The sequence below is a fragment of the Paramisgurnus dabryanus genome, chromosome 3, assembly GCF_030506205.2.
Source record: "Paramisgurnus dabryanus chromosome 3, PD_genome_1.1, whole genome shotgun sequence".
Classification (NCBI taxonomy): domain Eukaryota; kingdom Metazoa; phylum Chordata; class Actinopteri; order Cypriniformes; family Cobitidae; genus Paramisgurnus; species Paramisgurnus dabryanus.
The window spans coordinates 15,440,714-15,457,158 of record NC_133339.1 but is presented as its reverse complement, the minus strand read 5'-3'; the positions used below and the strand labels follow the sequence as shown (position 1 = coordinate 15,457,158).

At 38.3% G+C, this 16,445-nt stretch overlaps 1 protein-coding gene across 2 annotated transcripts in view; it reads right to left on the bottom strand.

Moving 5' to 3' along the window:
* The window catches only part of myh9b (myosin, heavy chain 9b, non-muscle), a 42,363-nt gene that overhangs the window by 8,222 nt on the left and 17,696 nt on the right, over positions 1-16,445 (bottom strand). Inside the window, exons 4-27 of one of the 2 annotated variants that reach the window (XM_065278411.2) lie at positions 15,884-15,911; positions 15,702-15,795; positions 14,719-14,739; positions 12,429-12,521; positions 12,286-12,349; positions 12,100-12,198; positions 11,876-12,019; positions 11,707-11,802; positions 10,447-10,718; positions 10,179-10,352; positions 9,799-9,972; positions 9,602-9,716; positions 6,678-6,865; positions 6,366-6,487; positions 6,148-6,217; positions 5,521-5,681; positions 5,279-5,387; positions 2,547-2,678; positions 2,160-2,366; positions 1,932-2,069; positions 1,714-1,837; positions 1,457-1,628; positions 1,133-1,345; positions 700-844 (exon numbers count right to left, since the gene is read on the bottom strand). In XM_065278411.2, coding sequence (XP_065134483.1) covers positions 700-844; positions 1,133-1,345; positions 1,457-1,628; positions 1,714-1,837; positions 1,932-2,069; positions 2,160-2,366; positions 2,547-2,678; positions 5,279-5,387; positions 5,521-5,681; positions 6,148-6,217; positions 6,366-6,487; positions 6,678-6,865; positions 9,602-9,716; positions 9,799-9,972; positions 10,179-10,352; positions 10,447-10,718; positions 11,707-11,802; positions 11,876-12,019; positions 12,100-12,198; positions 12,286-12,349; positions 12,429-12,521; positions 14,719-14,739; positions 15,702-15,795; positions 15,884-15,911 — 3,155 coding nt within the window. The remainder of the gene's footprint in view (positions 1-699; positions 845-1,132; positions 1,346-1,456; positions 1,629-1,713; positions 1,838-1,931; positions 2,070-2,159; positions 2,367-2,546; positions 2,679-5,278; positions 5,388-5,520; positions 5,682-6,147; positions 6,218-6,365; positions 6,488-6,677; positions 6,866-9,601; positions 9,717-9,798; positions 9,973-10,178; positions 10,353-10,446; positions 10,719-11,706; positions 11,803-11,875; positions 12,020-12,099; positions 12,199-12,285; positions 12,350-12,428; positions 12,522-14,718; positions 14,740-15,701; positions 15,796-15,883; positions 15,912-16,445) is intronic. The other variant, XM_065278412.2, reaches the window with a different exon arrangement.

The following is a 16,445-nucleotide window of genomic DNA, read 5'->3' as shown; positions in this document are numbered from 1 at the left end:
AAATACTACGTCTGGGAAAAGATTAATCGCGATTAATCGCATACAAAATAAAAGAGATTTAAGGAACATTTACATTTGTATATATATATATATATATTCATATTTTTATATTATATATATATATAAATAAAAAAATTATATATAAATAAAAAATCTGTATGTGTGTGTGGTTAAATATACACAATAATTACACACATATATTATGCAAAAAATAACTTATTTTGTATGCAATTAATCATGATTAATCTTTTCCCAGCCCTATTAAATACTCTTTAATGTGTGTGTGTGTGTGTGTGCGTGCGTGCGTGCGTGCGTGCGGCCGGGTAATTATCACGTTGGGGGGACCAATTGTCCCCACAAAGATAGGAATACCAGTATTTTTGTCACCTTGTGGGGACATTTTGATGTCCCCATGAGGAAACAAGCTAATAAATCAAACAGAATGATGTTTCTTGAAAAGGTATCAGACAGTTTCCTGTGATGGTTGGGGTTAGGGAATGGGGCAGGTAAGGGGAATAGAATATACAGTTTGTACAGAATAAAATGCATTACGTCTATGGAATGTCCCCAAAAAACATGGAAACCAGAATGTGTGTGTGTGTGTGTGTGTGTGTGTGTGTGTGTGTGTGTGTGTGTGTGTGTGTGTGTGTGCGTGTGTGTGTGTGTGTGTAATTGTGATTATGTGTGTGTTTATCTTACCCTCTTGACCTGCTCCAGTTGTTCATTGAGCTCATCGAAGGCTTGCCCGTGTTTCTGTCTCATCTCAACCACCAGCTGCTCGTGAACTTTAGCTTCATCTTCCAGAGTCTTCTTCAGCTGGGCCACCTCTGTCTCACGCTTTGTCCTGTGATGACATACACAACAATGTAATTTTCCTTACAAAAAGACCTTTTTGGTCGATACGTTGTCTTTTAAATAATAAATATTGAGAGCCATAGCAGCAGTGTGCCGTTCTTTGTTTTTTTATGATTTAGTGTTTTTGTGATCGAGCACCTGTCTCAAAAACTTCAGTAGTTTTATATTGCAAAAGATTCACTGAATTAAAAATGAATCTCTCGATATTGTTCAAAAAAGTGATTCTGTGGTGTGTGAACATCTGACCGACGGCTCGGCTCAGGTGTGTTGTGTTTACCTGAGCTCCTGTTGAGCTGCAGTAGAGTCCAGCGTGTCCTCCAGCTCGGTCTTAAGCGCCTCCAGCTCCTCGCCCAGATCCCTGCGGTGTTTCTCGGCTTTGGCACGAGCCGCTCTCTCCAGCTCCAGATCTTCCTGAAGTTCACTGAGCTGAGCCTCAAGTTCACGAATCTTCTTCTGAGCCAGATTCTTCTGAGCGGCTTCCTCTTCCATCCTGATGAGAGAGAGAAACTTCATTACTATGGCTGACATATTATATTACCTTCTTAAATATCAGACGGGCAGATCGATTATGAACTACAGCATCATGTATATGATGTCACACCTGGCCAACGCCTCCTGAAGCTCCTCCTCTTTCTTGGCAAGCTGCGCTCTGAGTTCAGCGATCTGCGCCTGTAGCTCTGCGATCTGATCCGTGAGTTCTGTGGAGTCGCCCTCCAGCTTCCTGCGGTTCTTCTCCAGCTCCTGTCTCTGTTTCTCCTCACGTCTCAAACGGTCTGAAAGAGCACACAGGATTAAACGACATACAGCACCTGCCAGGTTCAACCAATGGAACAATCACAATAAATATCAGACTCTTACCTTCCAGGTCTGTGATCATGGCTTCGTGTTTGTTCTTCAGTTTCTGCAGGCTCTTGGACTTCTCCTCCTCCTCGGCCAGGTTGGTGGTGAACTCTGAGATTCTTTCTTCTAGAAGTTTCTTCTCCTGTAGAAACACCACAAAAACGCTTGATCAGAAAACCCACCTTCATTCATTTCTCATGGCATGAAACACAAGACACGTATCTCTGCAGACAGACCTTAGACAGTTTGTTGTTCTGGTCCTCGAAAAGCATCACCTCCTCTTCGGTTTTCTTCAGCTTGGCCTCCATGGTGACTTTCTCCAGCTGCAGTTTCTGTCGGGCCGCTTCTTCTTCATCCAGCTGCTGCTCCAGATCCTGTTGGACCGAAACACACGTAATTTCTCAAAAGATGCAAACTATCTTCTAATTCAAATTCATTTTTGACTGTGCGCGTGATCTCCTTACAGAAATATTCTGCTGCATCTTCTTCTTCTCGGTCATCAGATGATTGGCTCTCTCCTCCTCCTCCTCCACACGAGCCTCCAGGTCATGAAGGATCTCCTCCAGCTCTTGTTTCTTGGCCACGAGACGGTTTCTCATCTCATCGGCCTCTGCGCAGAGGTCCATCTCTGCCTGCAGCTGCTCCTGCAGCGCTAACTTCTCTGCGTTCAGCTGTAACACGTCAACATGCCACAAAACATCTCAACAAAGATCATTTCATAAAGAGAAAAGCCCACACAGAACAAACTGTAGATGTAATGGAGTCAGCAACCGCTTCAACACATCACACAATCTGTTGAATGTGATTGTGTAGGTATATATATATATTGTGTGTGTGTGTGTGTTTCGCACCTGTTGTTGTTTGACCTCCAGCTCCTTCAGCTGTAGTTCAGCCACCTGCTGTTTCTCTTTGACTTTGTTAAGTTCTTCATCTTTGGCCTGCATCTCCTCCTCCTGTCTGCTGACCTGGAGAAGAGGCTTCACCTAAACACACAAACACATCATCATCAGTACAGAAACACACCTCAAATCTGCATGTAAGTGTATCAGTGTATGTGTTAGGGGTGTAACAATACAGCGATATTGATAGATGCATCGATTAAATTTCTAACGATACGATGCGTTGATGCCAAACATAAAATATCAATATGAGGTACTTTTATTTTGACACTCTCTGTGTCCTCATTCTTTGATGTAACGTCCATCCAAGCATTTCCACCAAAGCGTGCATTTTTTTTTATTTTCGTGTGCTAGTGTCAGCAAGTGAATGCAATGCTGAAACAAAGTCGCAAAAACACAGCAAAAGAGACAGAAGACGTTGTGACTGCTATCGGACGCAAATCGTGGGTTTAGAAATATTTTGTATTTGGAAAATGGATTGGACAAACAAAACCTTTGCCAGCAGCAGCTGAAACACTAAAGACTTTGACTGTTGCCATCATAAGCTTGATTTTCATCATAATTTTTTTTATTTTATTGAAAGAAAGGGTAGTTTTTTTCTTAGTTTGTTGTTGTAAATGTCCCAAATTGGACAGAGATTGTGCCTTTTTACACTGCAAAAAATGACTTTCAAGAACAAAAATTCTTAGTATTTTTGTCTTGTTTTCAGTAAAAATATTTAAAAATTCTTAAATTAAGAAGCATTTTTTTGATGATGCAATTAAGTGATTTTGTGCATAAAACAACTAAAAAAAATCTGCTAATGGGGTAAGCAAAAAATCTTGAACATTTTTCTTAAACACTAAATTCAAGAAAAATTAGCTTACTCCATCAGCAGATTTTTTTGCTTGTTTTATGCACAAAATCACTTAAATTTGATATCTTTGGTGTAAAAACTAGACTTATTTTCTTGGGTCATTTTCCTCATTAAGAAAAAGCATCTTAATTTAAGAATGTTTTGATATTTTTACTGAAAACAAAGCAAAAATACTAAGAAAATGTTTTCTTGAAAATAATTTTTTGCAGCGTAAAGAGTTTAATTAAATGTTCATGTGATATATTTTTGTTGCATTCATGAACTATAAAAAATGTAACTGCTAATCTTAGCTCGTAATATTAAAGTATCCATAAATTAATTGAATCAAATTGTAATTGCATCGACAAAACATTTGTTGTATCAGCAAATATCGAATTACTGGCGCAGATAATGGCTGTTTCTTAAAAATGACTTTCTTACTTAGTATTTTTGTCTTGTACAAATATCTAAAAATTCTTAAATCAAGATGTATTTTCTTGAGCAAAACGACTTAAGAAAATAACTCTTAGACAAAACATATCAAATTTAAGTGAATTTGTGCTTTAAAGAAAGCAAAAAAATCTGATAATAGAATAAGACATTTTTTCTTGAATTTACATAATACAAGAAAAATTCAGCAAAAAATGTCTTATGTCATTGGCAGATATTTTTGCTTGTTGTAGCCTCTTATGTAACGGCTGAAATTCCACAAGGGGGCGCATTTGTTCCTCAGACGTTGCACAATAAACGTATCACTTGAATATTTCATTATAAATCGTGAATGAAAAGTGAGAGTCGAACGAATGTCCGGTAGTGAACTAATTGTATACACTATTTATATTGTAATTCGGTCAGAAACGTCAAGATTGTGAGGCGAACAAATCGTTTTGGATTAAAAGGCTTGGATATTCCATTTCCTTGGACTTTTAGGGATTTATGAAATTTCGCCGAAGCGGACAAAGGGAAGATTTTGAAGGTAAGTAAATATCCTAAATCGCGGCCACCCGGTTCAGGTAACTAACAAGTAGATTACAGTTTTATGATTGCTATAAATCATCTTATGCTTTGTGTGTGCACTTAATGAAATCCTGAGAGCTTTCAAACGATGTGCTGCATGACTGTATATTTTGAAGATTTAAAGCTACAAAGTTACAATGACGTTTATGCAGCCTCACATGCAAGGGAGGGGGTGCGCCGTGTACGGCACCGTGATCCTTATCAGGTCAAGCACAAATTCACCTACATTTTATATATTTTGTCTAAAAACTAGAGTTATTTTCTTAGGTCATTTGCTCATCAAGAAAATACATCTTGATTTAAGAATTTTTAGATATTTCTACTGAAAACAAGACAAAAATACAAAGTAAGAAAGTCATTTTTTGCAGTGTAAGCGTTCTTCAGCGATCTTGGGTCCTTGTGTCCTCGCTCTGCGTCATCATTAACCGTCAAAGTACAATTCCAATTCTCAAGAACACAAGTACAGAGGTCGCATGAAAATACCAGCATGTGTTCTTGATATCGAGGATGCATCAAGTGCCGACTTGCGCGCTGAAATCGCGTTACGCCCCAAGAAGTCATTGCGGCAAAATGATGGCAGAGGTCAGGTGACCAACAGGAAGATCTCACATATCGAAATTCTTACAGGTGCATTCTGTGTTCTCACGACCTTGTGAGTTTGTTCTTCCAATGTCACCTGGCAAGACCGATCTTCACGAGAACACAAGTCCGTTCTTTGCGTTCTTAGATTTGAGAAACAGCCAATCAAAACTGTATTGTATCGCAAATAACTGTTCAATTTACACCCCTGGTATGTGTTAGTTTATGTCCGTATGTGTGTGAGTTTATGTACTTTGGTAAAGAGTCTCCACCACTGCCAGTTTCTGAGTTTGAGGTAAGCAGCACAGTTCCTCTGAATGACTCTCATGGCTGTCAGCTGCTGTTGTCTCTTAGCAAACGCTCTGCAAAACAACACACACACACACACACACATTATTTCAGTGTCTTTACTTCTTCAACATTGCATTCTAGATTCTGATTGGCCACTGAAACCACTACATCAATTTGTTTTAGGAATGATGTCATAACGCTCACTTGCGGGCGACAAAACCGCGGCACCAGGCCTGGAAGTTGATGATGACATCAGTGATCTTCATGTCTCGCTCTTCCTCAAGATGAGCCAGAACTCCAGCACGGAAAAACACTTTACTTTGACCAATCCTGAACAGGTTAGGATCCAGCTCCAGGGCTCTTATCTAACACACACACACAGAGTTTATTGTTATAATAAATGTACATGATCTGCATTATTGACATTTTACCATAAAGATTTGTGATGTCAATGAGTAAAAAAAATTATCGTTTTCAATTTTCATTTTTGGGTGAACTATACCTTTAATTTAATTTATTGACAAGTGTCACTATTATGGATGCATAACGATTAATCGCAATTAATCTATAGCAGAATAAAAGTTAAAATGTAAATGTATTTGCATATTTATATATACATAATTATTGTACATAGTTCACACACACATATATGATGTAAACAAAAACTTTTATTCTGCAATAGATTAATCATGATTAATGCGTCCCTAGTCACAATACAGCTTTTCTCCAGCCAGTAGTCGATCTGTTTACTGTCACAAGGTGATCATCGCAAACATTCATTCATTTGGTTTTCTAATGTGATTTAGATTGAACACAGATCTGAAGTCTTACCATCAGCACACAGGCCTGTTTCCCATCCATGAATCCTTTAGGAATGGAATTAGGTGTGAGGATTTCATATCTGAGCAAACACAAACACAACACAGTCAAACTCAGTTATTTGTGTATTTAAGTCTTTAGAAAATAACGACACAATCTAAAGGTGTGTTTGTAGCGTGTCTGGAGGTAACAGTTGTGTGTTTGTGTTGTGTAAGTGTATGAATGCTGACCTCTGTCTAAACTCCTGGAAGACGATACGATTGGGGAAACCCTGTCTGCAGATCCTGATGCCCTCCAGGACACCATTACACCTCAGCTGATCCAGGACCAGATGAGAGTCCAGTTTACCCGCCTGACGCACACAGATCACAAATATACAGTTAATACTGTGGTATTATTGTTAGATGTTATTGAAATACTTTATAGTGTTGTGTAAGCATCACAACAATACAATACTGTGGTCTATATCAATATATACACAATAGTGCACTTTGTAAAATACACGATATCTACTCATCTATTGAGGTTTGAAGTTGTTGTACCTTTTTCTCGTGGTTGGGAATGATGCAGCGGACAAAGTTTGGATTTGTGTTTCTGAGAGTCGCCATGAGTTTGGACAACTGCTCTTTATAGAGCTGCCCGACTGTCCTGAACATTCCCTTACGAGTCTTAAACGCTCCCGGCAACTCCGACATCCCGGCAACCTTATCCAGACCTACAATACGATCCACTGATCGAGAGAGAGAGATAAAGAGTGTGTTAATATACTGTAGACATGAACAGAAACATGTGAGGAAGAGGTGGGGGACACACATGATGCTGGTGAAGAGTGGAGGGATCACACACACACACACACAAAACAAATGAACTCAATGCAGTGCAGGTGACACGTGTGTGTATGTCTGTGTACGTGTGTGTGTTTGTACGTGAGTGTCTGTGTGTGTGCACTGCAAAAATGACTTTCTTTCTTAGTATTTCTGTCTTGTTTTTAGTACAAATATAAAAAAATCTTTAATTAAGATGCAAAGAAAATAAGTGTAGTTTTTAGACAAAAAAAATAAATAAATAAAATTTAAGTGAATTTGTGATTAAAACAAGCAAAAAATAAATAGGATAAAAAAATTGGTAAATATTTTCTGAAACACTTAATTCAAGAAAAATTCAAGAAAAAAAATCTTACTTCAATGGCTGATTTTTATTTTGCTTGTTTTAAGCACAAATGTTATATTTTTTGTCTAAAACTAGGCTTATTATCTTAGGTCATTTTGCTCATCAAGAAAATACATCTTGATTTATTTATTTTTTAGATGTTTGTACTAAAAAGCAGGACAAAAATACTAAGTAAGAAAGTAATTTTTTGCATTGTGTGTGTGGTCCAAAACTAAATCTTCTGTTCATGAGTCGTGAGCTGAGAGCTTTTCTGTATAAATGATTTATAAAAGCTACTGTTATATATTCACACCATTTACATTACAGTAAAGAGAATGAATGTAAAAAATAATACCATGATTTCAAAAAATCTTAATGATGTTAAAAGGCTTCATTTTCTTTGTGAAAACTATAATCTTTCTATATAATTATTTATATTTTTTTCTAATAATAACATTTAAACACTGCGAGTATAATCTAATTTAAACATTTAATTTTGGACTGTTTGTTATTGAATATCTGATGATTGTATGACTGTGCAACTGTGGTCATGAACTAAAGCAAACCCATGCAGTTTATACCCATTTCTGAATCTGTAGTACCACAGATCAACAGCAGGGGCGCCAAAGCTCACTATTACATACAGAGAGAGAGAGACAGCAAGAGATCAAATATACACACACATCAGAGGAACACACATGTACAGATCTCACACACACACTTATAGATCACACACACACATCAGGAACACACACGTACAGATCACACGTACAGATCACGCACACACAGCAGGAGAAAGTGAGATACTGCGGATGGATGGACTGAGAAAAAAAAAGATAAAAACTGTCACCTGACTCTAAATGAAGGAAAGGAAAGCGCTGATAGAAATAAGCTCTCTGAGAGTTATGGACCTCTGAGAAACACAAAGACATACAGCAGAGGAGCATACAGAGGTCCAAGAGGAGATGAAAGAGGGATGAACAGAGGAATAAACACCAGACGACAGCAGTAAAATACAGTCAGTCTAATCATTAGCTCATGTATCACAGATATAGACCATATAGAGACGTGTCAGAGTCCACTGAAGAGGAACTCATGTCAGAAAAAAGTCACCTCAGAGCTGGAAAACTGACTCAACATCAGTCTCTATAAAACATGGACATAGTGTTTCCAACATGTCACCCACAGGGTTCTCAAGAACATTTTTGAAGCCCAAAGTGGGCGGAGCCAGCCAATGGGCAAAGAGGCGTAACGTGGGTGGAGCTGAGGTGCTTGGATTCTAAAAACACATCTGCCTAGCTCAACAGTAGTGACAGCAGTAACAATCCACCTGTCACTCAAGTGGCCACACCCTTAATTATGCAGAACTTAAAGGCTTAATATAATTTAAACAGATGAGTTACTAAAACATTTACCCCCTCAAAGTTGTCATGAAGGGCAAAATTAGCAATAAAGATCAAAAACATGTTTTGTACCAGGCTATGAACGTGTTTTTTTCTAGGGCTGCAACAACTAAAAATCGATAATGAAAGTAAGGGGGTAATCAAGGGTTTTATTACTGTAGCAACCCATGTATATTACTTTCATATCATAATCATTTTTTATCTTATTAATGCATTCTCATCAAGGTCTAAAGTTGAAGAGTTTATTGATCTGTGGCAAAATTTCCTTAGCACATCCCCGAAGACTCAATTCTTTTGTTTGTTTATATTTTGACATTTTAAGATGTTTAACTGTTTAATTTGAAATCTGCACAAACATTTTTATTTGAGGCTTAAAATATCAAAATATTATATAAGTAAATCTCTGTAGTATTGTGTGGCTTTTGCACTTTTAGAAATTACACTTCTACACGTGAATAACTTATTGCCTTATTTAGCTATAGTAAGTAAAATCTAATCTAAAAATATCCTAGTCGATTAATCGAAAAATAATCGCCTGATTAATCGATTATGAAAATAATCGTTAGTTGCAGCCCTATTTTTTCTGCTGTAAAATTAGACATTTTAACATGGGAGGTCTATGGAATTGACTCGCTGTCTCTAACCTGCCTTAAATCAGGAACCAATAACAGATGTTTTTTAAAACACCTCGACATCAAGCAAAACCACTTCCCAATAAAATCTGTCTAAACAAAACTCATTGTGAACCGATGACACGCTCCTTATAATCTGAAATATGATGTGATTAATACGAATGTTACTGATCTGTTTATTCAACATCAGTTCATGAAAAGTCAACTGGACCACAAGATTATAGTCCTCCAACATCTAATGTTCTTTTGTCCACACACAAAATATTTAATCGATCAACTCACCATCCTTCCACAGCTCTGAAATAAACCTGTCAGTGGATTGATTCAGCAGCGTGGCCACGTTATCATTCAGAGGGTCCATGTTCTTCATCAGCCATTCATCTGCCTTATAATCCACCTGAAGACCAGAGACACACACGCTGTTACAATATATGACATACAACACAAAACATCGACTGATCTCAAGAACACACAAACACCTTTCCAGCGTAATGGATGATGCAGAAATCTGCCTCGTCTTTCAGTTTCTTGGGTTTGAGGAATTTGGGATGAGTTCCCTGTTCCTGCACAACCTTCTCCACGAAGCTCTTATCTGTGGCTTTTGGAAACCAGCACTCCTCATCCAGAAGAGCCAAGATTCCTGGAGGACTCGCCTGGAGAGAGAGCACAAACAGATTCAGTCAGCTTTAATCTCCATGATGCCTTGAGATGTTACACGCTGTTATGATTTGATAACACTGTTCCTGTACAAACAGTGTGAGTTACAGGGTTAACAATTAAACTAAATCAAATCAACCTAGTTTAATGAGTGCGAGTTATTGATCGCTCTAGAAGGCTTATGATTGGTGGAGAGACTAACGGGTTTCTCGATGAGGTCGATGCAGGGCTGCAGGTCGAGGCCGAAGTCGATGAAGCTCCATTCGATGCCCTCGCGCTGATACTCCTCCTGCTCCAGGATGAACATGGTGTGATTGAAGAGCTGCTGGAGCTTCTCATTAGTGTAGTTAATACACAACTGCTCGAAAGAGTTCAGCTGTGGAGACAAAGAGAAAAGCGGTCACTCATACAGACACTGCTGACGGTGATCCAACCATGACCCAACCAGCATTCGGATGATTCTCCTTTACCTCAAAGATCTCGAAGCCAGCGATGTCCAGGATGCCGATGAAGGAGGCGCCCTGACGCTTGGTTTTATCTAAAGCTTTGTTAAGACGCATGACCAGCCAGCGAAACATCCTCTCGTAAGTGGCTTTGGCCAACGCCTCCACGGCGAACTCCGCCTGCTCCTGCGTCTGTGCCTTCTGAACGTAGTCACGACCCACTTTGATGCGCGGTGAGAGGATGGCACGTACGAAATCGGTCACGTTTATTCCCATCAGATGACAGACCTTCTGTGCGGCTGAAGGAAATAATTTAGAAATATTTACAAGAACTTAGCATCTCGAGTTAACTGGTCATCAGCTCTAAACACATTAACCATCTAGACCAGCTATGATACTATGAACTTGTCTGAACTGGATTTTGAGGGGTAGGAATGTTGTTACAGATGAATGACATTAGGGCTACAACAACTAATTAATACAATTTAATAAAAATTGATTATGAAAATAGTCAACTGTTTTTTTATTATCGATTAGTTAGTCTGTGCTCCCTTACCACCGTAGTTTTGGACAGGGATACATGTCTGCTTCATATAGCGTGAGCTGTGCACTTATAATTAAAGGCAGGCACATTTCCTTATACAACATAAGCTGTGAATATAAAATCACAGCGTGCCCAGCTCAGTAGAAAAAGGGTGAGCAGTGGCGCACCGCGGGAGTGACGTGACGCCAGTAAAACTCAATGTGTGTCTTTTGCACTTTTAAAAGTACACTTCTACATGTGAATACCCTACTTTAGGGGTTTATTAAGCTGCAAGTAAAAAAACTATGAGTAGATATTAAGGTTTGAAGCCAACCAGTCGATTAATCAAAAAATAGCTGTCCAAATAATCAGGAAATAACTGCCCGATTAATCGAGAAATAACTGGCCGATTAATCGAGATATAACTGTCCGATTAATCGAGATATAACTGTCCGATTAATCGTGAAATAACCGCCTGATTAATCAAAAAAAAAAAAACATCCGATTAATAATAAAAAAACAACAACAGGCAGATTAATAATAAAAAACAACAACAGGCAGATTAATCGTGAAATAACGGTCCGATTAATCGTGACATAATCGTCCAATTAAGTGAGAAATAACTGTCCGATTTAGCAAGAAATGATGGTCCGATTAATTGTGAAATAACCATCAAATTTATTGATTATTAAAATAATCGTTAGTTGCAGCCCTAAATGACAAAGCCTTCTGAAGGTGTGTGATAATCAAACACTAATATTCACCTGTATCGTCAGGCATAGACGCCTGGTCCGAGTGACGTTCCTTCTTGAAAGCCATATTACCCAGCTGAAGAACAGAAGACACCACCCTCAACAGACCTGCACACAAACACATCAACATCAGTCACAATAACAGGTCACAAACACACACTAGATATGAGCGGATATTTACCGATCTGCTCTTCCTCAGAGAATCCCATAATCCTCATGGACTCCATGGTCTCCATGTATATATCTCTGTCCTGCTGTCCTGGGATAGTTACATTCCCATTGGACAGGAAACGATAGTTGTTGTAGCTCTCCAGACACAGTTCAGCTGAAAGACAAATGAAAATTAATTACATGAGGACTGATAACATTTAATAATGTCTGATAACCGGGGCGACTGTGACTTACAGCGCAGTTTGTCTCCTGCACCCGTCAGCATGTAGTAGAAGATATGGAAGGCTCTCTCTTCTTTAGCCTGACGGATAGCACGTGACTTTTCCAGCAGATCTGCACATCATGAGTCAAGGACACACAACTGACCAAACGGCACTTATAATAAAGTTACCTAAAATAAAAGTGTGAACATAAGGATACAGGTTTCAATATTGGCTCCAACGATGTATCCGTTAACATCAAAGTTGATTCTGATGAATTTGCCCTGGAACACAAGAAGATCAAGTTAAATTGCGCGTGTTTATGAGTTCTGATTAAAATTATCGTAACTAAACGGATCTTACGAATCGAGATGAGTTGTCGTTTTTCACTGTCTTGGCGTTACCAAACGCTTCCAGGATGGGATTGGCCTGCAGAAGCTGTTTCTCCAGCTCACCCTGGTGGTGAAACAGAGAAATTAAGACATTTGGGTTCTTTTACATCATCTCTGATTTGCACAAAAAAAGCTCTTAAGCATTGCTGGTTTTCACGTCGAGATGAGCACAGAAAAACAACACCACATGAGGATATCGCCCCACAAACAATACAAAGCAAAGCATGACTTAACACCCAAAACACCAGAAGAAAACTTCCACCAATCAGAGCGACCCATCACCTTTAAAAGGATGACATCATACTAGAAAACACATGATCCTGCAAAGCCAAACTTTGCATTCACTGGAAAGAAGATATTTCAGGTTACTTTGATGTAATCAACAAGGAAAATTACAAGAATTACAGGAATTCTGGAAGTTCGTCCACCTGGTGAAGTCTTACGAAAGACATTTTATACACATCACAGCTCAAATACTGAAGAATAAAATAATCCTTCACATTTAAATCCTCTGGATGGTTAGACGTCCATTGTAAGTACATAACCACAAACACATGTTTCGTGTTGGTCTTTTCAAACTGAAGGCCGAGTGTGGCAATATTTTCTGTGGTAATTAAAAACATGTCACAAACACTTCATGAAGTCAGAACATGCCATTAAGGTGTGATAATATGACCTCCATCTTGTAATAATCTTCAAGTGTGAGATTATCGCCTACAGCACTCGTATGAACTGCAGGCCTCATTAAAATCTAATTACATGCACACACACAGGCACGCACACACAACCACACGCAAAAATACACACACACACACACAAACGCACAGATAAACGCACACACAGAACATTCCAGCAGCATGAGAGAGTCACTTCTTCATGATTCATCTGAACTCCTGCAGGGGACCATTGACTCTCCAAACAAATACACAAACGCACACAGACACACACAGCAAGCTTACGAACATGTTAAAGTCAACATGAAATATCAGTCAAGTTGAAAGAAGGCTGAAGGTTGAGTTTACTTCACGAGTCCCAACAAGATTTTTTTCATCAATCATCTATTATTGTAAATTAAATACAGTAACATTAACTACATAGATTAACATTAAAGGTGCAGTGTGTAAATTTTAAAATGATATCTGTCAGAAATGCAAAATAATATACAAAACTATATCATTAGGGGTGTATAAAGACCTTTTTATAATGAACCATTATGTTTTTATTACCTTAGAATGAGACTTTTATCTACATTCACCGAGGGTCCCTTATGTGGAAGTTGCCATTTTGTGCCGCCATGTTTCTACAGAAGCCCTTAAAGGACAAACTTTTTTCACAAAGTTGTCTTCGACGATGACATGTTATTCCGGTGGCGCTACCATAGCTTCTCTATGCGTTTCAAAAGTGAGGGGTGAGCAGTGGACTAAACTGTTGGTTGCAATTCGCAACCTTACCACTAGATGCCTTTAAAGGTGCAGTGTGTAACTTCTATAAGGATCTCTTGACAGAAATGCAATATAATCTACATAACTATATTATCAGTGGTGCATAAAGACCTCACATAATGAACTGAATTTTTTTATTATCTTAGTATGAGGAGTTTTTATCTCCATACCCCGCAGATCTCCTTATAAATATAAGTTTTGTCACTATGTTGTCTCAGACGATGACGTGTTTGTCCTGTGGCTGCTACCATAGCTTCTCTATGCGTTTCAAAAAAGAGGGATGAGCAGTTGGTTGCAATTCACAATCTCACCACCAGATGCCGCAAAAAATCTACACAGTGCACCTTTAAGCTACAGTCCAGATGACCTATATCAGACTAAAATGGATTTACTGATCTTAATCTATCTTTACAGTTGTGTGAAGAGTCGTTCACAATAAGTGCTGAATGTGTTTCATTGTTTCATTTTCATGTTGACATTAAATCACATTCACACACAAGCACACATTATTATGAGGGCAGTAGATGAACCCTGAACCCACGCCACGAGTACAGAAACAAACACCATTTACAGCATTCAGACACATGAAACTGAACTTATTATGGGATGCTTATAATACACACACATTAACATTACTGTAATGCAAAAATGCTCCTAAAATCAGCTTCAGCTTCAGAAATATGTTGAGGCGTTCCTCAGTGTTCATGTGTCTGAATAACTGTGACTTCAGTCGATCGCCCAGCACACTTCAGCAGCTAAAGTGAGAAACTGAGAGAGAGAGATGGACGGATGAGTGGAGAGATAGAGGATGTAACTCACATGTGACAGGACTGAACTGCTCTGTTGATGGAAAAAAACAAAAACTTATACACATATAGACTCTGTCAGGCTGTCAAAGATTCACAGATCCAGAGATCAGACAGTAATGATTGACTATAAGTCCTGTAAAAATAACAGGTCGTCTACACATCTACAGTCAGCTCTTTTCACAGAAACTCATCTTATTTACGTCACTTAAAAAACAACCACAGAGTTTTCTTGTTCTTTAGGATGAAAAAGTTAAGGTCCAAGTATACTTCATGTTTTTACACGTACACTGTCAAGCGTACAGCCTTAAAAAGTATACTTCATTTGACCTGTACATGTTTTTGACACATGCACATTGCAATACCTACAATTTACATACTCCTGTACCCACATGAGTTACCTGGGGATGTAACGTATACAATATACGAGGTGTGTACAGTACAAGTGTACTTTTCTGATGTCAAAACTTGCGTCACGCACACCGTTAACTTTTTATGACTACTGATGTTTAACTTGTATACTATTTTATTACCAAAACTATTCACCAAGCTTAATCATTTAGCTCTGTTACTAAAGAACAAACCAACATTTGGCAACACAGTAGCTACTGCTTTAAAAAAAAAACGCAACCCTGGACCAATTGGGTAAACGCAATGTTTGTTTGATGTTTACACTAAAAAGCATCAAAACTATTTAGACGTGCAAATGCAAGTAACATGATTGCAAAATAACATTTCTGGTTTATTAACAGATCTTTTATTGGGGAGGGAATGACTTGAGAGATCTACAGCTCAGATGTTTGAGAAGATCAGAGGAGCGTGAGATTCAGCCCTGATGCAGGATTCATAGCATTTCTGCTGTCATACATCAAACTCACATTCTTTAGTCACAGTCTGATCTGATAAGACACTGAAGACCATCAGTCATTTCTCCAGAGGTCAGTTCATCTGTCTGGAGATGAACTGAGACATCAGAGAGAAACCATGAGAACTCACCTGATCTTTCTTGGTTTTGTGAGATGAGGCCACATGTGCCAGATACTGAATGACTTTCTTGGTGTTTTCTGTTTTTCCAGCACCAGATTCACCCCTAAACACAAACAGAGACACATGTTAGATGGCATTCATTCACATCTGTAAGGCTTTAGATGTAAAATCACACTGTTTAGATGACTCACGTGCACAGAATGGATTGATCCTCACGGTCTGTTAGATGAGACAGAAAGTAAAAAACAAAATCATTAAAACAAAACAGCTTTCACACAACATTCATTACATCCCAATTTGATGCTCTTTATTGTTAAGCAGAACGTTAAGCAGGAAATAATGTCTGAACTTGATTATATCAATTTTACAGATCATTCAGCATTAAGTCAGACATATGTAAACATCAGTGAATAAGGATGGGATTTTGTGTCATGTTGAGTTTTATTTTTTTTATTGATTTGTCAGTAGTATGACGGCAGAAAATACAGCCGTCATTATCAGCTCAATACTTCAGCAGGAAAAGTGTTTTAAGCACAAACAGGAAGTCAAAATCTGACTTCCTGTAACACAAGGAGGAAACGCCTTTCCTGTTAAACCAAAGTTTAATATATAGGGTTTTTTCAAACCACTAACTTTAAGCAATAGCAATGTTAATACTTGACTTAATAAAGTAAAACATCTCTTTTACAATGAAGAAGCTCACATATGCTTTCAGACGAAAGTCTTATTTGTGAGACTGATATATCATTTTTT